Source organism: Aspergillus versicolor, assembly GCF_001890125.1.
Source record: "Aspergillus versicolor CBS 583.65 unplaced genomic scaffold ASPVEscaffold_10, whole genome shotgun sequence".
NCBI classification, from domain to species: Eukaryota; Fungi; Ascomycota; class Eurotiomycetes; order Eurotiales; family Aspergillaceae; genus Aspergillus; species Aspergillus versicolor.
The window spans coordinates 435,419-455,147 of record NW_024467533.1 but is presented as its reverse complement, the minus strand read 5'-3'; the positions used below and the strand labels follow the sequence as shown (position 1 = coordinate 455,147).

Sequence of the window (19,729 nt, the reverse complement as noted above, 5' to 3'; positions counted from 1 at the left end):
ATAACATCACAGATTCCCTGTACTTCACTTGGGATGCTATTCACAGACTCCTTCACCGTCATGATACACCCACTATCTCATCGCCAGACTGAAGATATAATAACCTCGCCACGCCCTTGGCTAAAAACAGACAAGCCACACTTCAACCAGCTAGCTCTTACAATCTTATTTACTACCTGATCAAATGCCTGTTTCCTGCACTATGTCGTCGATGCCTATCTACAACGAGTGTATACAGTCGTCTTTCCCGGACTATACATTCGCCGCAGACAAGCCCAAGCAAGCCCCTGCACCTGGCGAATTCCCTGGGTCCGCCATTCATATACCATTTGATATGGAATCATTTGAGTCCAATCTATTCCTCTATCCATTTTTTACATCAAACATGCTATACGATGCTGTCCCCGATGCCGCTACACCAAGCACCCTCCCAAGCAACGAAGCATCACCCAGCTATGTGACAGACGACCTCTCATTGCCAGCGTATAGCAGCCGGTCATCGCCGAGCCCTGACACACCCGCTGTCTACATGAGTGAGGTGGAAAAAGAGCGTCGCTTGCCGTCTCCAACAATGGAAAACACTCCTAAAAGGAGCCCATATAAGGGCACCGTCCATAACCCAGAAATTAGGTAGGTCCGAACCAATCCAGTGCATATAATTTAGATTTACTATCTTGGTTGAGTTAAGGGTCTAACCTGGCAACTTTTAGTGACCCGACTCCGCCTCTGAAATGCATGTGGGAAGGCTGCACCTACAAGGGCGGCTTCAAGCGCAGATATGACCTGCGGCGCCATGTGCGCACGCTGCATACTTCCCCTAAGAAGCATGTCTGTCCAGAGCCGGAGTGCGAAGGAAAGAGGGCGTTTAATAGGAAGGATGGTCTGCAGAATCATATTCGGCGGTATCATACTGTAGTTCAGGTCCCGTCTTGTGAGCCCTCTCCTCGGGTCATGGGAGTGCAAGGTGTATTTACTAGTTCCACTGGACGCTGTAATTGATTGGGTGGCTCTACGAGATGGGGTGTGGGTCGCTAGGCAATGTTGTTCTAGTAAATATATTTGGATATTTTATCATGTATCTTTAGTGTTATGGTGTAGTTCTAGAATACCACAGAACATAACAACCTTTTAATCCTTCTTAGAATGCCGGTAGGAATAATACCACTCTTCCCTCCCCAGGTCCATTCTGACCTTGTAGTTATCCTCCGCGATCTTCACCACGTCCATATCCATATCAACAACCAGCACACCCTCCTCATTCTCCATCTTCCCTACAGGCCCAACAATAGGGAGAACAACCCGCGACATACCAAGAGACTGCTCAACACCGGAATAATTTGCAAAGATGACAGCACATGTGTTCTCGAAGCAACGCGCCGTCAACGTAGAGTCGAGGAAGAGCTCCTCCGAGTTAGGATTATGTTTCAAGGCAACTGGCGAAGCGTCATAGCGGCCCCCTATCAAATCATTAGACTCGATGATACCTAATTCCCGGATGAAGGGGGGATACATACAATAAGTAGGAATAATAATTGTCTCCGCCCCAGCGGCAATCAGCTCACGAAAGGCCTCGGGGAACGCCATATCCCAACAGATGAGAAGCCCGACCTTCCCAATCGGGGTGTCGAAGACTTCATGCGGTTCCGACGTGGATGAAGTCAGGTATGCCCGCTCGGGATGCCAGATGTTCTTCTTCCGGTACTGGCCGAGGATCTCGCCGGTGTTGGAGATGAAGTAGGCTGTGTTGTAGAGGACGTAGCTATCTGGGTCCGCATCTCCGTCTGGGTGTGGGTGCTTCTCAACGATTGTCCCCGGGACGAGGCAGATGTTGAGTTCCTTGGCGAGGGCTTGGTAGGCCCTGAGGTACTGCGCTGTTTGAGAGGCTTGGACGGCGAAGAGGGGGTCTTCGGGTGCCCAGCCGAATAGATGGTACCTGGTGGCCAGTTAGGATATTTTATCTTAACTCTGTACTGTGCTCTAATTGGGGGCGGGGTGCATACTCAGGGAGCACAACCAACCCCGCGCCCTGTGCGGCGGCAGAGCGGATGTAGTCGCATGCTGTGGCGTGGTTTTGTTCCACAGCGAGGTTCTACAGTAGAGGTTAATTGATGCCAAGACTGCAGGGTCGGGGGCCGGACCTTGATCGACCACTGGACGACCGCGACGCGATGAGTTGGCGGCATGCTGAGACGAGTTGCTTGATGGGTGAAAAGAGAGCCAAGAAAATCCTCAGGGTCGGGCGGGCGGGAATTGAATGCGCTCGGTTAACGGCCGGGGAACCAGGGGAACCGCGGGGAACACTGCGGATCCTCCACATCAACAATCATGTTGAGCTTGCGGTCGTTCAGGAGATCCATGTCCCATTTCCGCGTCGTCGAGCATACAGTCCGCTGTCAGGGTATCCGAGAGCGTCTGGGTGCTGTCAAGCCGGGCCATGAGAACCAGCTGAGACTCGCTGTGAAGCAGTATATCCCCATAGACAACCCAACTCCAGGAGATGGCGATGTCACTCTCGTTGGAGCCCATGCAAATGGATTCCCAAAGGTACTTTCACCTCTTCAAAGCCGTCGCTTCTTGCTCTAACAAATAGCAGGAGCTGTATGAACCTCTGTGGGACGACATATACGAACGACTGTCAAGTCTCAACCGCCGAATCCGATCCATCTGGATCGCAGACGTCGTCCAGCAAGGCCAAAGTGGCATCCTAAATGAATCAATTCTTGGAAACGATCGTATGCTCCATTCTCATTCTTATTAAACAGCCGGCATCTAACACCTCCCAGCGGACTGGCACGACCATTCCCGCGACCTGCTTTCCATGATAAACCAATTCCAAGACCAAATCCCCCAGCCTGTAGTCGGCATCGGCCATAGCATGGGCGGGATGCAACTAGCTCACCTCTCCCTAATGCACCCCTCGCTATTCAGCGCCCTCGTCCTGGTAGACCCGGTAATACAGCGGGAGAACCCAGGTCTCAAATTCGCCCAAGCATCCACATACCGCCGCGACATCTGGGCCTCCCGCGAGCAAGCCATCCAAAAATTCAAATCAAGCCCCTTCTACCAAGCCTGGGACCCCAGGGTATTTGAGAAATGGGCGCAGTATGGGCTCCGCAATCTGCCGACACCGCTTTACCCGACTACAGACAGCGAAACTGGCCCAGAGGCTGTGACGCTGACGACGACAAAGCCCCAAGAGTTGTACTTTTACATGCGGCCCTCTTATACTGATGACAGATCTGGTCTGCCCCGTGGATACCCGGAGCATGAAATGCATCCTGATGATATTGACCCTTCTACACCCTTTTATCGCCCCGAGCCGGCGCAGATGCTGCGGAGGTTGCCGGGTATCAAGCCCGCCGTGCTGTATCTCTTTGGCGACAAGTCTGACCTCTCCTCGCCGTCTGCGCGGAGAGCCAAAGTTGAGACAACCGGCACTGGCGTAGGTGGGAGTGGTGGTGTGGCTAAGGGCTTTGTGGAGGAGGCTGTTCTCCCCTGCGGCCACCTGGTTCCGATGGAGCTTGTGAGGGAGAGTGCAGATGTCAGTGCGGATTTTATTCATTCTAGAGTGTTGGAGTGGGAGTCGAAGGTGAAAGGGTTTCACGAGGCTTGGGGGAGGGTTCCGCATCCGGAGCGGGTTAAGATTGATGAGCAGTGGGAGAAACATATTGGTGCTTCTAGAAAGCCTAAACTCTGATCTTGAGACTATAATAGAGTAGATATATTGTAGATAGACCTGTTTTTAAATACACTAGCCCTGGTGATATAAGTTACTCTTTACTGGGCACTAAAACTGCTTCATGAGACTATCCTTGAGGCCAGACCTACCATACTACTTGTGAGGCGTAATAGATTCAATATTGTATAGTTATCTGAAATAATGCCTGGAAGATAAAGACCAGCTCTAAGTATGCCAGGGAGATCATCATTCAAAACCGTAGCCACATCGCATCATAAATCATTACCCCGGTTCCAATCCGACCACCACTCCGTTCTGTTAACTCCTCGTCCCAATTAAAACACGAATGAAATGCCAGTAAATTAAATAAACAAAAGCGTAAACAAGAGTCTCAGTCGCAATCGACTACTCCAAATGCAAAACCACCTGCAAGTGATATGCCATCGCAGAGTCCAGTCTAGTCCCAGCCGAACCCGAGCACCCCTCGTATCACCCTGAATGCATCCCATGGCCTCCTATTGTCACGGTCTGAAGGTAGTCGGATGTGCTTTCTGGCTGAAAATTGAGTACTCTGGTTGGAGAGCTTGGTTAGTCTTAAGGTGCGGAGTCTCATGAGGCCCTAGCCTGACAAACAGGACAGGAGAGAGTCATTGGGAAGTAGAACTCACAAGGGCATAGGTTCTCGTCTCAATGCTCTTTCCAGAAGGCTGACCGTGGTTCTCAGTCCCAATGTAATCAAAACTGTTGACAATAACAAATCCATCCCTCTCTTCATCTTCAACACGGGTAAGTTTCCCAGCCTTCTTATTGCTCTTGTTCTTCTTGTATTTCCCCTTAATCTTTTTCGCGAAAGGAACTTTGGTCCTACCTCTCACAGAACCCTCAGACGAGGCCGTGTAATCGAACTGGAAGAGCATGTCCATGCTGAAATCCTCCTCAGGACTGGCATCGGCGTAAGAAACAATCTTGGCGGATTCGAGACGACGCCTAATTTCGGCTATTCTGGCCATTTCGCGACGGGCGGCACGCCGCTTGGCTATAGTTTCCGCACTCGGTACATGCATCTCGTCGATGTCGATAGGATAGGATGTTGCGTTGAGGGACATGGTTAGTAGTAGGACGACTTCAGAGTCAGATGCGTATTTGGAGAGAGATGTTACTGAAGTGCTGGAGCGGGCAAGATATTCCAACGTAGAGAGAAATTAGAGAGAGATTGAAGAGGTGTAAATGAAGATTTCTCTGTTGTGTTTACCTGTAGAGGGGACAGTACAACACGAGAACATTCAACACTGAAGGTGAAGAAGAAACAAGACTATTAACAAAACATGCGCAAGTAGCCTCCAATCACTATATTATTACGAAAACCTACGCATACTCCTATTCTAAATAACAGCCTCATCAATCCCCTTGATAACATAAAGTAAGACAATGATGTGTTAACCATTGGCATGCAAAAGTGCACGGCCTCTGGGTCCTCCTGCATGGCTTCCCGGCACTAACAACACTAACAAACGCTTATTTGCGCAGACAAGGGACTCGTCACGCTAACCTCTTTTGTGCAAGTGGACCATGTGCTGCGACATTGATCATGTGATCCAGGCAGCTGAGGCGGTCAGATGATTAGATTCTGCCGGGGCAAAGGCCCTCATGACTGCTTCCTACTCGAGACTCGACTAATGCCACTTATGTGCACAAAGACAACAGTTTCAGACTATTGATAGGATACTTTTATACTGCAAGGCTACTTCATACCGTACTCAGTACACTGCCAACACGCACAAATTCACGGTCTTATTCTAGCGCAAGCATCATCATTAGGCGATACAAATTCGTGAGAAAGATCCAGACCCGACATCAGAAAGAAATGCAGCCGTAGCAACCCTTTGCTCATATCAGGAAAACTATAAACATAAGGCATGGGTCCCTTAAACAAAAGAAAGTGCCGAATCTTCCCCACCAAAACCAAGACGTAGAAGGAAACGAAAGACGAACGAAGTGGGAATCACAAGTCGCGTTCTACTGCAATCACTGCACCTGGCTGACAATCTCACTCGCGCGGCTAAGGCTCTCCACCATTTGCTGGCACTCCTTCCGCCGCCGGATGGTGTAGTCGCTTTCCTTCAGCAGGTCGTCTAGTTCGGCGTTACGGTACATGTTCTCGAGCAGTTCTCGCTGCATTCCTTCCTTGGAGAATCTAGGGGCGTGGTCAGCAGGTTGTGGCACCAGATGGACAGGACTATACATACTGCACGAGAGTGTACATGATAGCTTTCGGGACCATATCAATCATCGTACGCTTAACGATGTTGTAGTAGGAGGTAATGAGGAGCTCTGCATCACATTGTTAGTCTTGCTCCTACGTAGGTCGTAAATAACAAAACTTACTAATAACCTCCACCTCGGTGCTTTCACGTTCAGACAAAGCGGCCGATGCCTTGAGGTTTGGTGGGGGAGCCTCCATAGCCGCCATCTTCTTCTTGTTCTTTGACGCCCAGAAGCTGCCAAAGAATCCAGTACTGCTAGTGTCCGCACCAGCAGGAGTGGGTTCAACGGAGGGGCTGTTTGCGCGGGGGGGTAGAGGCTTGCCCGTCTTCGGGTCCACCTGAGTCGGCTTACTAGCAGCATGACGTTCGTTTACAATGGCCATTGCCTGTAGCTGTTAGTCGGATTTCCTAAAGACAGTAGAGTTTCCGTAACTTACCCGGTGTCCGTTGAGGAAATCGGGGTGGGCAGTGTTGATGTAAGTCGACTCCATAGCAATGAGATCCCGGACAAGCTTATTCGTAGGCTCCATGGCCTTCTTAAAGAACGCAATCACAACTGCGTGGAATTTCTCCTTCAGCATCGGGTAGCGACGGAACAGTTGCTTGTTCAGAAGCTGTCCGAGAATACGGACAAGCTCGTCGTAGACCAAAGAGATACACTTCAGACTTGGGTCTTCGAGGCGCGTGATCTGTTGCTTGACAATGAGCTCGAAAGCTGTAGTGCCGATGAAGAGTGCAGGCGATGAACCAGACGAGTTGAACAGGATGGTCCGAATATCAATGTCCTTCACTTGGTCGAACGGGTCGACTGCCTTCACACCGTTGCCGTAGAGCTCGTGGAACACGAAACTGATACGGGCACCACCTGAAAGCTCGACGCTGGAAAGCTCCTGGTTGTTACCCTCCAGAACTGTCCGGTACTCGTTGCTGAATTCTGTGATGATGTTAAGAATGATGTTGGCGCTGTTGCCGAGCATGGAGTCGCCAAGCTGTGACAGTTCAGACGAATACTTCTGCAGGGAGGAGGAGATTCTGGACTTGATATCCGGGAGCGTTTGCTTGATGTGCATCATAAGGATCTACTCAAGTTAGCCCAAGCTCTCGACACTTGCCGGTTGGCAAAACTCACCAAGTTCAGCTTTCTGGCCAGGTACGGTGTTCCGCAGTACGAAGCCTTGTTCCGGTACGCCTTGTGGTTTTCGAAGAAGTTCTTTTCGTTCTCCAGTGCATATGCGATAGGTCGCTTGTTCTCAATATCGCGCTGTCCACGGTTGACCACGGGAACATAACCCAGACGCAGAGGGATAATCCTGCCAGCAAGAATATCCACCACGTCTGTGCCCTCATCCATGAGATCGACCTTGGACAACACACCGATTGTGCGCTGACCCTCCGGGTCCACCTCACGTGCGAGCTTCAGCCCATCGGAGTTGGCAAGATCCTGGTTCGCGGCCGTCACAGCTAATATTATGGCGTTGGGCTTGCTGATATACTTCAAAACCATGTCGCGGATTTGCCTCTCAATGTCCTTTGGCTGGTCACCGACGGGCACCTTGGTCAAACCGGGCAGATCCACAAGTGTCAGGGTGAGGACGTTGGGGGAGTAGATTCGCAGGTTGATGGGTGCAGCAGAGATTCCGGCATTGCGACCGACCTTGGTCTCGGTTTCGCGGACAATCTCCTCACGGATCTTGTTGAAGTCGTGGAACTTCTGGCCTGGAATGTGCAGGAACTCGCCATACTCGTCCACGTTCGCCTCCTTATCCGTCGTTTCGAGCTTCTCCTCCTTCACGCCGTTCGCTTGCGGGGGTTTGTTGATGAGTTGCAGAATGAGGGGACGTCGAGTAACAATTCCAGAACCACGAGGGAGGCTAGGTAAAGGGGGCAAACGGCCATGTTAGCGACGCGCGGCCCCAACATCCGATGTTGCGAAGAGGGAAGGGAAACCACTTACAAATCCCGGCCGACGATGTTCTCTAAGACGGAACTCTTTCCACTCGACTGCGAACCGACGACTGCGATTTGGGGCAAATCGATGGGGTTTTGGACCTGGCGGCGAGTCAACAAGCGGTGTCAGGAGGGAGGGGCGCTGGGGAGGAGATCGAGCTGGAGGATTGGTAGCACTTACCCCTACGGTCGAGAAGACATCCTGGAGTTTGTTGACCAGCGAAATCAAGCTGGGGTCATTGACGTTTATCCTGTTGTCGCAGCGCAATCGGTCAGCTAAGTTCAGGGTTCGAGCACGAGGGGCCAGGGTCACGCACGAGTAGCCAGACGTTGGGCTTGCCATGGCTGGCAACAATAGGGTACAACAACGTTTGCTTCGGAGTTAATAAGCACAAGAAAAGAGAAGAAATTATTGGGATATATAGAGGAAGCGAAAGTCAGTGATTGTGGTGGAAAGTAAAGAGAAGCGGGATGGCGAGCGGCCAAGTTTCCAGTCGGCGGTCGAGATTCCAAGAGGCAGCAACAAAGCCAAGTCCCGCTTTGGGCAGAGGCGGTGCGTGTCATTTGCCACTCCGGTTGTGCATGTAACTTGTGCCACCCGAAACAATTCTGGCACCTAGGCGGACCTTCACAGCTCACTGGCAATATCTACGTGATACGTAAGAGGCAGCTTTACTAGGTACGAATCAGGACTCGGAGAATTCTAGTGTAGTATTCACAAAAACAAAATAGCTACAGAAAGCTGCTATATGCTACAAGCTCTCAAATCATATGGGCGAAAAACAAAAAAAGGCGTGTACGTTTCATTGATCTACTCATCCGACACCGAAGCAAACCGCTCCGACATGGTCTGCAGGATCTTCTCGTACTGCTGGGAGTTAGCATGGCTTCACAAGTCTAAATCAGAAGGGCCCTTACGTTGGAAGACACGCTTGCCTCATCCTCTGGAACCTCGAACTTCATTTGCCGCAGGGAGGTTTGGATGTCGGTAGTCGCATCGCGGACCTTGGGCCAGTTCTGGCCTTGGGCGATCGCCTTCTGCGCCTCGTCGTGGTAGCCCATGAATGCCTTCATCATGTACTCTGTCTTCCAGAGAGGGCAGAACTGGTCGTAATCACTGTATCCGTTTTGTTGCAGGAAGTCATCCTTCACCATCGCGGCGACATCCAATGTGATTTTGTCCGAGTCACCAAGCGCAGCCTTTCCGACGAGCTGGACCACTTGGTCAAGATCTTCAGACTTTGTCAGAAGCTCTTGAACCTGTCTACGCAGGCGAGGGAACTCGGGGTGGTGCTTCTCGTAGTAGGTGTCCAGGACGTTCGTGTACTTGCTGTAAGAGATACCTGTGTTGATCGAAGGGAAGTGCTTGCGCTGCGCCAGTTTCTTGTCCAAGCCCCAGAACACTTGGACAATACTCATCGTACTAGTAGTGACAGGGTCTGAGAAATCACCACCGGGAGGACTAACGGCGGCGACAATGCTGACACTGCCATCTCGCTCGGGACTTCCGAGAGCGATCGTCTTACCGGCACGTTCGTAGAACGAAGCAAGCTTGGCACCGAGATAGGCGGGGAAACCTTGGTCAGCCGGCATCTCTCCAAGACGACCGGAAAGCTCACGAAGGGCTTCAGCCCATCGGGAACTGGAGTCTGCCATCATAGCAACGTTCTTTCCTTGATCACGGAAGTATTCTGCAATGGTGATACCAGTGTAAATTGAAGCTTCACGAGCAGCGACAGGCATGTTGGAGGTGTTAGCGATCAAGCAGGTACGTTTCATGATAGGCTCTTTGCGGCCATCGATCGTGATGCTGAGCTACAAGGAAACGGCACGTTAGCGTTGTGCAACACTCAACAACGGTTTAGCAAGCATACCTCGGGGAAATCCATCAGCACTTCGGCCATCTCGTTACCACGCTCACCACAACCAACATAGACAATGACATCACTGTTGGAGAATTTGGACACACTTTGTGAGATGACGGTCTTACCACACCCGAAAGCGCCAGGAATGCAGACGGTACCACCCAACACACTGGGAAAGAGAGAGTCGAGCACACGCTGGCCGACAATGAACGGCTCATCGGCGGACTTCTTCTCGTTGACCGGTCGGGGCACACGGACAGGCCAGGTGTGCATCATTCCGTGTGTCGACTTGACGCCATTGAACTCAATCTCCAGCAGCTGTTCCTCAACAGTGTAGCTACCGGCTTCCGCTATCCGAGTGATGGTACCTTTGGCACGGGGAGGGAGTAGGATTTTGTGGTCATTCAACAAGCTGTTCTCGAAAACGGTACCCCAGATATCACCACCTGTAATGTGGTCGCCGACCTTGTACTTGCCGGGCTTGAAATCCCATTTCTTCTTGCGATCCAGCGCGTTGACCTTGATACCGCGGGGAATGTAGATGCTGCCTGATTCGTCGGAAATAGCTCGCAGGGGTCGCTGAATACCGTCGTAAATCGTTTCCATCAAACCAGGGCCGAGCTCGACGGACAAAGGCTTGCCAGTTCGCCAGACGGGGTCACCGACCGTCAATCCAGCTAGCAAGCGAAGAAAAGTTAGACCATTAAGCATTTCACCTAGAGCAGGGTCGCAGTACCTGTTTCCTCGTAAACCTGAATGGTGGCCTTATCCGCTTCGATACGAATAACTTCTCCGACTAGCTGATCATGGCCGACTTGACACTAGAAGCCCATCGCGGCGAGTAAGCAAGGCGACCAACAACAATGGACATTTGCTCTGAGAGACAGAGCTCATCGACCAGGTAGCTCGGGAGCACTCACCAGCTCGTACATAGCACAGCCGATCATGTTCTCGGCCACCACAACGGGACCGGAAATGGAGAAGACAGCACCAGTGCTGACATCCTCAGAGCTCGAAGAGCCCTTTCCAGAGGGAGCCATGGTGTGAGGAGCCGGCGTTTGGATGGGAGGCGTGGACAAAAAGAGGGGCTGCGGGATGGGGGTGCTGTTGGTGCTGTTGCTTGAGCTGGCGCTGTCGCTGTCGCTGGAGGACGACAGAGTGGGTGAAACGGGGAGCGGTGGCAGGTCGGCCGGTCTGGGCGGTGATGCCGGACTGGGGGAGCTCTGCTCAACTACACCACCACCACCACGGTTGGCGATCAGATCCAGCAATGACGGACGAGACTTCAGTCGACGCACGCCCAATCCCAACATTCGCTTCTAGAATTAGCCGTGCTCGACGGGTCATCTGCACGAAACGGGGGTGTGTTGTTTAGGGGGTTGCTTAGTTAGCCTCAGGCGCTGAGTAAGTTTCGGCTGATGTGCTTTAACTAACGATTTAAGGACTCCGCCAGCATTGGCATTGGATCATTCAGAAAGAGACATCTCAGGTTCATAGCTGTTGATAAATACGCTGGAAGCTCATACGAAACCACCAGGCGGCTGTAACACTTTGTGGCACACAGTCCCACTGCTTTGCACTGATAATGCCCCGCTGCCCGCAGCATAGCTGGATTCATCAAGTGAATAAGCGGCTGGCAAGATCTACGTGCGGCTTAATATTGACAGGTTGGGCCATCACGTATCTTAGTTTTATATGTATACTCCGATCTCTCCCAGACATGGCTATTGGAGCACGGAATCATGAGTCGTTCTGCAGTGTCATGGATCCCTCCACCAAACTTCCCCGCCATGTGTCCATCCAACAAGTTGTTGGTTCCCCGCATTTCCATCCTTCCTAGTCCTTCACTGTGCACCAGATGGTGGTGGTTCACATGCTCACAGACACCAGCTAACCGTAAATGGTCTTCCTCGATCCGTGGATTTGAGCCCGCTTCTCGGCTCTTTACCTCTCCAGGAATGGACTCACCTCCACATGGGAAATGCTGTCAAAGAATGATAGCAATTGATCAGCCTTGGGGAAGGCATCAGGAAAGCTACAGCTAATCATATGGTTTGTTGCACGGAGCAGAATGGTATATTATATGGCCTGTTGCCCGCGGGCATTCAACTGCTGCTATCCTTCCTATTTGCCCTATACTGCAGCCATAAAAATCAAACCAAGATGACACCTCCTGACATCCACACGCATTGGGATATCTCGTTCGAATGGACCGAACTTCATCAGACAGCAGAGCAGCTGCGTCCAATGACTTTTACGTATGACAAGCTAGCGGACGATTGTATCGCAAAGCTCAACGAGCTCTCGCCTCCGGAGAAGTACCGTCCCAAAGCCGGCGAACCACCAACTAAAGCACCCAAACGTGACCTGCTTGCGCTATTGGAGAAGCATGCAAAGGATGATCCCAAGCTTAAAGAGCTGTTGACGGAAATCAACACCGTCCCTGACTGGGTCGACTGGGATCAGGTCAAAAGAGGGCAGGAAGTGTTCTTCCGCTACGGGATGCCAATAATGAATGTGGTCAGTACAATCGTTGAAGAGTAAATGCCCACACTGACGTCTCTTAGCTCAGCTTTCAAAGCCTATTAGGTGGAATGTAAATGATCTCATACTGGCTTGGTGTCGTGCATACTGACCAATTTGCACAGGGGTGCCAACCGTATTGTTGAGACTCTGGCCCGGACTGGAGGATTCTCTGCAGATGTTGTTCGACGAAGACTATTGGAGACTCTTCAGCACATCCTCCAGGTGTCTCTTTCTGTAGACTCCATGAAGCCCGGTGGCGCTGGTCATCAGTCTTCGGTTAGAGTGAGGCTCCTGCACTCATCCGTCCGGTCTCGGATTCTCAGTCTTGTCAAAGAGAAGCCGGAATATTATGATATCGAGAAATTCGGTATCCCGATCAGCGATCTCGATTGCATTGGGACAATCAACACATTCTCAACCAGTGTGGTTTGGATGGGCCTCCCCCGACAGGGTATCTACCCCACGGAGAACGAAATCGAGGATTACATAGCTCTTTGGAGGCTGGTGGCATATTACATGGGCACCCCAACCGACTTCCTCGCGGACAAACCTACCGCTAAGGCATTTATGGAGTCGATTCTGGAATTTGAGGTCGACCCCAAGCCCATCGGGCAAGTTCTTGCTAAGAACATTGTCATCGGTCTTGAGAATACTGCACCCACCTTTGCGTCGAAGGAGTTCATGGAGGCTATGGCCCGGCATCTCAACGGCAACAAACTCTCAGATCGCCTCGACATCCCGAAGACAAGCCTTTACTACCAGACGCTCATATACGGCTACTGTTATCTTGTCATGGTAGTAGCATACTCAAATCGAGTCTTCCCGCTCTTCGACAAGGTGTGGATTGCGGTTCGTCTTTCTCTTACTCTCTACCTCTTCTAGTGTTGACAGATGTACAGGTTCGTCGAAAGATGTATTACTCGATAATAACAGACAAGGAGCACGGCCTTGGAGGGGAGACAATCTTTGACTTCAAGTACGTCCCTTGGTTCACTCGGACGACGAAGCTAGGAACTCGCAAAAATAGAAAGGTGTCCAAGCCCGGTATTGAGACTCTCGCCCAGCTGGGCGTCCTTGCTGTATGCACTTCAGCAGCAACGGCGCTCTATGGTGCCATGGCAGGCGCACGTATACTTGGTCGGCAAAAGCTTTTGCGAGCGTGACGATGCCTCAATTTTATAGCCGCCTTTGTAGATACCGGTTTACGTAGTTCAACTCTGCATCATATATTTCAAACAACCACAGATTTCTTCGAGCACAATTAAATACTGCCAGGAACAAGTATGACCTTGACATAAGTCACAGCAAAAATCCAACCTGAAACGCTGTATAAAGAAAGCGATGTGGATCTAGACCTCATCATCGCCATCATGACGACATAGAATATCAACACCAACCAACAGCTTCACCTTTTAAAACCCAGCTCGCGTGCCCTGTTTCCAAATACGATAAACCACATATAAAAGTCAAAATAAGCATTAAAACATTCACTATGCCCCGGGGAAGCCTCGCTGTCTCCTTCCTGGGCGCACTCCAAGCCTGCGTCTCCGTATTGCTGACCCTATCCTACGGCGTCGCGGCTCGCAAATTCGGCCTCATCCACCGCAGCTCGATCAACGATGTTTCGGCGCTGGGTGTGAAGGTTCTTCTCCCGGCCCTGATCCTCGTCCATCTAGGCGAGCAGCTGCAGCTGGATAATGCGTTGAATTACGTTCCTGTCTTGGGTGCGCCCGTCCTACCCTACCTACCCTACCCTACGCCATCCTACCTTATATTAAACGCTGAGCCCAGCTAATAGTGAATAATATACAGTTTGGTCAATAGCGTACACAACCCTCTCAATCGCCCTCGCACGGCTAGCCTCGAAACTCCTCAGACTCCCGGCTTGGGTCACGCCCGCGTGTGCATTCAACAACACAACCTCTCTCCCGCTACTCCTACTGGAGTCGTTGAAGAGTGTCGGCAGTTTGAATATGATTATCCAGGACGGCGACTCCGTCGCTGAGGCGATTGCGCGCGCGCAGAGCTATTTCCTGCTTTGTGGTGTCATTTCCAAGACGATTGGGTATGCGGTTGGGCCGGCTATGTTGAAGGGTGGGGATGGAGTTGGGGACGGCGACGACGGTGCTGACGATGGGGATAGAGAGGGAGATGGAGATGTAGAGGGTAGAGAGGATGGATTTGGACGTGTAAACGAGAACGAGGATGGGAATGGGAATGGGAATGGGAACGATGATAGAGGCGCCAACCACGCGGATGAAGAAATGCCGCTGCTGCACGGCGGCCAGGCTCAGAACCAAAAGTATTCCGGTTTGGATTTCTTCTCTGCAAGAATGAAGCGCTGGGCTAGGGATGTGGTGTGCGACTTCCCGAAACGCCTGAAGCAGAGTGTGATCGCGCCGTTTGATACCCCGATGGCTGATGTTGCTATCATCTGTACGCTTGTTGGTGCAGTGTTGGGGTTGGTTCCGCAGCTACACAAGGCATTCTTTAATACGTACGAAGAGGGGGGTATATTCAATGCTTGGTTGACGTCGAGTATCAAGAATGTCGGAAAGCTGTTTACGACGCTGCAGATTTTCATCGTCGGGTGTGAGCTTGGGGTTAGTTTTGAGAAGATGGACAGTGGCAATGGTGGTGATGGAGCCGGGAGTACGAGATCGAGTAACCCGGGCGTCAAAGCGATTCTGACGATCTTTCTGATCCGGCTTGTTGTTTGGCCTGCGTGCGTGTTCCCGTCTCCTTGGCTTATTGCTGCAGTGATGGTTGCTGATTACATCGCCACAGACTCGGTATCTCAATCATCTACGGCCTCGCGCGAAAAACGTCTGTACTGCGATCAGACCCCGTTCTCTGGTTCAGCATGATGCTCATGCCGGCTGGGCCTCCGGCGTTGGTTATTCAAGGACTCGCTGAGTTGGCCAAGGCTTCTGAGAGACAGAAGATGACGATCGCAAAGACGTTGACTGTATGTGTCTCCCGTCGTAACCGAATGGGATGGTGCTTACATTTACAGGTCATGTATATGCTCTCGCCGTGTATTTCCTTCACGATTACGGGGGCGTTGAAGGCGTCGCAGGCCGCGCTGGATGGGCAGAGTACGGCGCGATAATTACAGTACTAGAAATCATACAGCTTAATTGGAGAAAGACAATGTCAATTTATTATGGATTTTCACATATTACATATCCAGGAGAATATCCAGAATCACGTTGAGCGAGAACTCAGCGCATGTGTCGTCCCCGTCTGCTGGACACATATTGAGGAAGCAGTTTACTTCTGTTAATTATCGTATAGGTTAGCGTCTGAAACATACCCTGCCCGCATACCAGTTCCACGGGTCCAAAAAGGCAAAGGTGATACATACTCCGCATTCCTTGCATTGGCAGCTCTGGCCGCAAGTGCACGAGCTCGGACCGGAGCAGTTGCAAGTGTTGCCGGATCCACAGCCGCAGCCACCCATTTTGGTAGATTAAGAGATAGGAGTTTTGAGTTGGATTTAAAGCAGAGTTATTCGGAGATGTTTGCAGCGTCAAGTTGGGATCTAGTATCTCGATGAGAGCGATGGGGCACCTTTATACGGACTGTGGAGGCGATGTGGGGAAGAGAGGGATCATTATGAGGTCAGGAGGGTGCTTTGTCCCACGGATGATGCGCCAGTGGCTGGCTGCTCAAAGATTCCCGTCGATTGGGCAGCCAGGAGGAGAAGAGCCATCTATCGTATGTAGTAAGTCAGAGACTCTGAGCTGAGAACATGAGAGCGTAATCCTGTGGAAGGCGGCCGCTGGAACAGAACTGTACCGGTACCACAATTGACAGCATTGCAGTCACGAACGAGGGAAATCTGGGGTTCTTTGGACGGTGCTCTTCTGTCGGGAATCTCCGGGCAAACACGTTCATCAAATACTAACAGACTGGCTGACTTTGCCATATGATGCCTCTGCTGATGATCATTCAGAACCAATAGTATTGGCGATACCAGCAATCATTGATCTCTCCCCTTGAATACCCGCGGCAGCCATCAATAATAGCCTCTGATGGCGTCAGGATATCCTTGCGTCAGGTAGGATGACGCCCCAATCAGTCAGCTGGATCGCAGCCCCAGAGCTCCAAAACGTTCCTGGTTCAGAGCGCAGCAGATAACGGCGGAGAGCAGCATAAAACAGCAGAAAGCCAGAAGCAGCTCTGATACGTCGTCCGCAGCGTTGTCCTGGGTCGGCTAGGTGGCCTGCGAGGTGGCCTGCTTTGTTGTCGAAGCTGGAGCACATTCATGACTCTGGGACCTGACAGGCTAGTCTTACTTTGGATGCTGGAAGGGTGAACCTTGAGAGTAATTAGGCACAATCTATACCCACCAGGCGTACTCGAGTGGATGACGCTGCTGGTTGGGATACGTGGGAGTTGTTGGGTTATATATCCTCGGGCTGTACGGATAAGAACGCTTTGCTAGAAAATACCGCAGAACCTCGATTTGTCAGGGATCGCATCGAGGCTCGCATTTTCCCTAGAAACAAATCGCTCCAGTAGATTCGGGCGATATCGTGCTCTGGAGGCCGTATTATCCAAGCAGCAGTGACGGTTGGGCCCACGGAGAAATAGTTAAGACATCGCCGAATGCTTCAACCTCATCTCATCTCTCGATCGACCTACCCACCTCTCCGTCACCTTTCCCTCCAGATCGTCGCTCCTGCCCAACCTCGCTTTCAAAGTTAAAGCACGAGCTCTTGATTTATTGTTTCCCAGCTGTATCTCGCTCCTCCTCCTCGTCGTTTTTGGAGCTTGGCGACTTCCTCCAGCTCCTGTCAGGCCCGATAAGACCTCTCGCTCCACTTGATCTCAGGTCTCCTCTCTCGCACCCTTCGCCTCGCACTTATCGACGCCCCCTCGCCAGCCTTATCTGCACACCCTCAATACCCACTTCAGAGGTAAGGAATTGGAGGGCTCCTGATCCGGATCGAGCTCAGGGACGGGTACTGAGCTTTCCAGGAGCATCAGGGACCCACCGCTGATATACGTCTGCTCTCCTGGTTCTGCTACAGAGCCAGGCGGAAAGGGCAGGCTTGGAATATTCGATCTGGCCGACATTCCTCCCCCTTACTCGCCCTCCTCCGTGGCCTCCGACCTCCCAAATCCTCCGACGATCCCATCCGAGCTCACTCCGTCTCGCCCGGGCGCCGATACCTCCGCCGGCAGTACCCCAGCTACACCGCAGCAAGAAGCTGACTCCCGTCGCCGTCGTTCACACCAGGCCGAGCATCTATCTTCTACGAATCGCCGCCGCCGCCGCAGTTCGTCAAATCCGCCTAACCCTTCTGTCCCCGGAACTGGAGGCCGCGCGGGAGGTCATACGGCGGTAGACGAAGTCAGCTCACTTCACGAACAAAACCAGATCCAGTCCGGTGTCCCATCAGAGGGCTATCCTCCTTCGTCCAAGCGCAGGCGCCTGGCAAATATGCGACCAGATGGAATATCAACTACCAATAACTACTCCCAGGTGGGCAAGGGAGGGACGGCCTCGCCTGCTCAGAAGGCCGCCGCCAGTCGCACTCTGAACGGACAGTCGTCACATTCTAGTTCGAATGGAGAATCAAGGACAGGCGGTTTCCAGAAGTCTTCAAAAAAATCGAAATATTTCAATCATGACCGAGAAGAAGTGACGAGGATTCTCATTCAGAGTCTCCATGAACTTGGTTATAGTGGTTCGGCGGCTTTGCTGAGCTCGGAAAGCGGCTACCAACTGGAGAGCCCCGCGGTGGCCATCTTCAGGAATGCAATACTCGAGGGACGATGGGCTGAGGCGGAGCGCATCCTGGTACAATCGTTTCAGGCGTCCGAGCAGGGACAAACCGAGGATGAAACGACGAGCAAGGAAAAGTTGGCACTGGTGGAAAATGCCGATAAGAGTGAAATGCTTTTCTATCTGCGGCAACAAAAGTTCCTTGAACTACTGGAAGAACGAGCTCTCCCAGGAGCATTGATTGTTCTTCGACAGGAGCTGACTCCTTTGGACTACGACATCGGACGCCTGCACGCTCTGTCTAGGTGAGTATTAGATGACCCTTTCATTATTTTTCATTGCTAATGGATGGCTAGTCTTCTTATGTGCCCCCCAGAGCACCTTCACGACCAAGTCGGCTGGGATAGCCCAGTTGGCTTCTCCAGGGAGCGACTGCTGTCAGAACTGTCAAGTGAGTTTGCTTTCCCCTATTGTCAAAATGACCCTCTCTAACCGCTGGAGCAGAATTTATATCCCCGTCGGTCATGATCCCGGATAATCGGCTTGCCACCTTGTTAGACCATGTTAAACAGAATCAGATCAACCATTGCCTATATCACAATACCGCAGAGTCACCGTCTCTTTACTCAGATCATATGTGCGACCGCAACGATTTCCCTCTTAGCACGAAACTCGAGCTGAATCAACATTCTGATGAGGTTTGGCACTGTCAATTTTCTCATGATGGTACGAAATTAGTCACGGCAGGCCGGGACAGCAGTGTGATTATTTACGACACGAGTACATTTTCCGTCCTGTATAAACTTTTGGGGCACGAAGCTGGGGTTGCTCATGCCGTTTGGAGCCCGGATGACAGCAAGTTAATCACCTGTTCGCAGGACAAGACAGCCCGCGTATGGAGCATGGAGGTGAGCTTTGATCTACTATACCCGCACTTTTCAAGCTAATCATGAAAATAGACTGGGAGATGCCTTCTGACTATCAACCACCACCGGCAACCGGTAACCGCGGCTGTCTGGGCTCCCGACGGGGAATCATTCGTAACCGCGTCTCTTGATAAGAGCTCCCAGTTGTGCCATTGGAGCATCCGCGGCCAGCCCCTGCACATGTGGCCCAACGGTTTCCGCGTTCAAGATTGTGCGATAACACCTGATGGCCGACGTCTGATTGCCGTAGACGTGGAGAGTAAGATCCGCGTCTTCAATTTCAATACTCACGAGCAGGAATACAGTCTTCCCCTGAAGAGCAAAGCGACTTCTGTCGCTGTCAGCAGCGATTCGCGCTACATGCTCGTAAATCTTACCGAGTGCGAGATTCAACTGATCGACATTGAAACGTCAGAGGTCCTCCGCCGTTTCCAAGGCCAAAAACAGAGCACGTTTATTATCCGCAGTACATTTGGAGGAGCTGCAGAGAACTTCGTTGTCAGCGGTAGTGAAGGTAGGAAACCCACCTTAATTTCTAAATGTGGCTACTAACTGCTAAATAGACTCCCGGATTTACGTATGGCATAAGGAGAATGGGTCGCTCGTTGAGACGCTCGAAGGACATCTTCAGGGGTGTGTGAACGCAATCTCATGGAACCCTGCTGATCCTGGCATGTTTGCTTCCGCGGGTGATGACTGCTTGGTTAAGATGTGGGTACCATTCAATACCGTCTTGGATATGGAAGTTCCATACTAACCTAATAACAGCTGGAGTCGAGAGCGCG

At 51.6% G+C, this 19,729-nt stretch overlaps 9 protein-coding genes across 9 annotated transcripts; 5 read left to right on the top strand and 4 right to left on the bottom strand.

Moving 5' to 3' along the window:
* Positions 1–202: 202 nt before the first annotated feature.
* Positions 203–999, top strand: ASPVEDRAFT_32417 (uncharacterized protein; the record flags this gene model as incomplete). Its single annotated transcript, XM_040810605.1, has 2 exons — positions 203–630; positions 711–999. 2 exons carry the CDS (start codon positions 203–205, stop codon positions 997–999), a joined length of 717 nt encoding a protein of 238 aa, XP_040671854.1.
* A 42-nt stretch (positions 1,000–1,041) lies between these two features.
* ASPVEDRAFT_45508 (carbon-nitrogen hydrolase family protein) lies at positions 1,042–2,204 on the bottom strand. The gene is made up of 4 exons (XM_040813306.1): positions 2,139–2,204; positions 2,001–2,089; positions 1,515–1,933; positions 1,042–1,457 (listed from the first exon to the last, which is right to left on the bottom strand). Exons 1-4 carry the CDS (start codon positions 2,181–2,183, stop codon positions 1,129–1,131), a joined length of 882 nt encoding a protein of 293 aa, XP_040671853.1. The 5' UTR covers positions 2,184–2,204; the 3' UTR covers positions 1,042–1,128.
* ASPVEDRAFT_45507 (alpha/beta hydrolase) lies at positions 2,145–3,804 on the top strand. Its single transcript, XM_040813305.1, has 3 exons — positions 2,145–2,544; positions 2,594–2,732; positions 2,784–3,804. Exons 1-3 carry the CDS (start codon positions 2,356–2,358, stop codon positions 3,695–3,697), a joined length of 1,242 nt encoding a protein of 413 aa, XP_040671852.1. The 5' UTR covers positions 2,145–2,355; the 3' UTR covers positions 3,698–3,804.
* Positions 3,805–4,136: 332 nt separating this feature from the next.
* ASPVEDRAFT_32414 (uncharacterized protein) lies at positions 4,137–4,785 on the bottom strand (the record flags this gene model as incomplete). Its single annotated transcript, XM_040810604.1, has 2 exons — positions 4,137–4,298; positions 4,348–4,785. The coding sequence occupies 2 exons, from the start codon at positions 4,783–4,785 to the stop codon at positions 4,137–4,139; spliced, it is 600 nt and encodes a 199-aa protein (XP_040671851.1).
* A 543-nt stretch (positions 4,786–5,328) lies between these two features.
* Positions 5,329–8,382, bottom strand: ASPVEDRAFT_45506 (dynamin-like GTPase vpsA). The gene is made up of 8 exons (XM_040813304.1): positions 8,208–8,382; positions 8,072–8,141; positions 7,898–7,992; positions 7,073–7,814; positions 6,381–7,022; positions 6,065–6,329; positions 5,926–6,010; positions 5,329–5,873 (listed from the first exon to the last, which is right to left on the bottom strand). Exons 1-8 carry the CDS (start codon positions 8,231–8,233, stop codon positions 5,705–5,707), a joined length of 2,094 nt encoding a protein of 697 aa, XP_040671850.1. The 5' UTR covers positions 8,234–8,382; the 3' UTR covers positions 5,329–5,704.
* Positions 8,383–8,582: 200 nt separating this feature from the next.
* ASPVEDRAFT_45505 (H(+)-transporting V1 sector ATPase subunit A) lies at positions 8,583–11,485 on the bottom strand. Its single transcript, XM_040813303.1, has 5 exons — positions 10,676–11,485; positions 10,492–10,576; positions 9,765–10,432; positions 8,809–9,705; positions 8,583–8,758 (listed from the first exon to the last, which is right to left on the bottom strand). The coding sequence occupies exons 1-5, from the start codon at positions 11,066–11,068 to the stop codon at positions 8,702–8,704; spliced, it is 2,100 nt and encodes a 699-aa protein (XP_040671849.1). The 5' UTR covers positions 11,069–11,485; the 3' UTR covers positions 8,583–8,701.
* Positions 11,486–11,918: 433 nt separating this feature from the next.
* ASPVEDRAFT_87404 (oxygenase MpaB family protein) lies at positions 11,919–13,444 on the top strand (the record flags this gene model as incomplete). The annotated part of the gene is made up of 4 exons (XM_040818057.1): positions 11,919–12,275; positions 12,323–12,351; positions 12,404–13,130; positions 13,181–13,444. The coding sequence occupies 4 exons, from the start codon at positions 11,919–11,921 to the stop codon at positions 13,442–13,444; spliced, it is 1,377 nt and encodes a 458-aa protein (XP_040671848.1).
* Positions 13,445–13,773: 329 nt separating this feature from the next.
* Positions 13,774–15,393, top strand: ASPVEDRAFT_139729 (Auxin Efflux Carrier superfamily; the record flags this gene model as incomplete). Its single annotated transcript, XM_040807598.1, has 5 exons — positions 13,774–14,005; positions 14,094–14,386; positions 14,480–15,006; positions 15,069–15,249; positions 15,298–15,393. 5 exons carry the CDS (start codon positions 13,774–13,776, stop codon positions 15,391–15,393), a joined length of 1,329 nt encoding a protein of 442 aa, XP_040671847.1.
* A 1,158-nt stretch (positions 15,394–16,551) lies between these two features.
* On the top strand, positions 16,552–19,701 carry ASPVEDRAFT_32409 (uncharacterized protein; the record flags this gene model as incomplete). The annotated part of the gene is made up of 8 exons (XM_040810602.1): positions 16,552–16,598; positions 16,640–16,707; positions 17,122–17,206; positions 17,268–18,323; positions 18,375–18,469; positions 18,523–18,926; positions 18,978–19,458; positions 19,508–19,701. 8 exons carry the CDS (start codon positions 16,552–16,554, stop codon positions 19,699–19,701), a joined length of 2,430 nt encoding a protein of 809 aa, XP_040671846.1.
* Positions 19,702–19,729: the final 28 nt, after the last annotated feature.

What these genes read in the sequence shown, in the direction of transcription:
- ASPVEDRAFT_45506 (XM_040813304.1), bottom strand. Translation starts at nt 8,233, where the DNA reads ATGGCAAGCCCAACGTCTGGCTACTC. An exon ending in TGGCCAGAAAGCTGAACTTG is followed by an intron (nt 7,023 to 7,072) that starts GTGAGTTTTGCC and finishes TAACTTGAGTAG; the next exon opens with ATCCTTATGATGCACATCAA. An exon ending in ATTTCCTCAACGGACACCGG is followed by an intron (nt 6,330 to 6,380) that starts GTAAGTTACGGA and finishes TAACAGCTACAG; the next exon opens with GCAATGGCCATTGTAAACGA.
- ASPVEDRAFT_45505 (XM_040813303.1), bottom strand. Translation starts at nt 11,068, where the DNA reads ATGTTGGGATTGGGCGTGCGTCGACTGAAGTCTCGTCCGTCATTGCTG. An exon ending in TGCTGATGGATTTCCCCGAG is followed by an intron (nt 9,706 to 9,764) that starts GTATGCTTGCTA and finishes GTTTCCTTGTAG; the next exon opens with CTCAGCATCACGATCGATGG. An exon ending in AGGCAAGCGTGTCTTCCAAC is followed by an intron (nt 8,759 to 8,808) that starts GTAAGGGCCCTT and finishes AACTCCCAGCAG; the next exon opens with TACGAGAAGATCCTGCAGAC.
- ASPVEDRAFT_45507 (XM_040813305.1), top strand. Translation starts at nt 2,356, where the DNA reads ATGTCCCATTTCCGCGTCGTCGAGCATACAGTCCGCTGTCAGGGTATC. An exon ending in ATGCAAATGGATTCCCAAAG is followed by an intron (nt 2,545 to 2,593) that starts GTACTTTCACCT and finishes AACAAATAGCAG; the next exon opens with GAGCTGTATGAACCTCTGTG. An exon ending in ATCAATTCTTGGAAACGATC is followed by an intron (nt 2,733 to 2,783) that starts GTATGCTCCATT and finishes AACACCTCCCAG; the next exon opens with CGGACTGGCACGACCATTCC.
- ASPVEDRAFT_45508 (XM_040813306.1), bottom strand. Translation starts at nt 2,183, where the DNA reads ATGCCGCCAACTCATCGCGTCGCGGTCGTCCAGTGGTCGATCAAG. An exon ending in TCGTCCAGTGGTCGATCAAG is followed by an intron (nt 2,090 to 2,138) that starts GTCCGGCCCCCG and finishes CCTCTACTGTAG; the next exon opens with AACCTCGCTGTGGAACAAAA. An exon ending in AATTATTATTCCTACTTATT is followed by an intron (nt 1,458 to 1,514) that starts GTATGTATCCCC and finishes ATGATTTGATAG; the next exon opens with GGGGCCGCTATGACGCTTCG.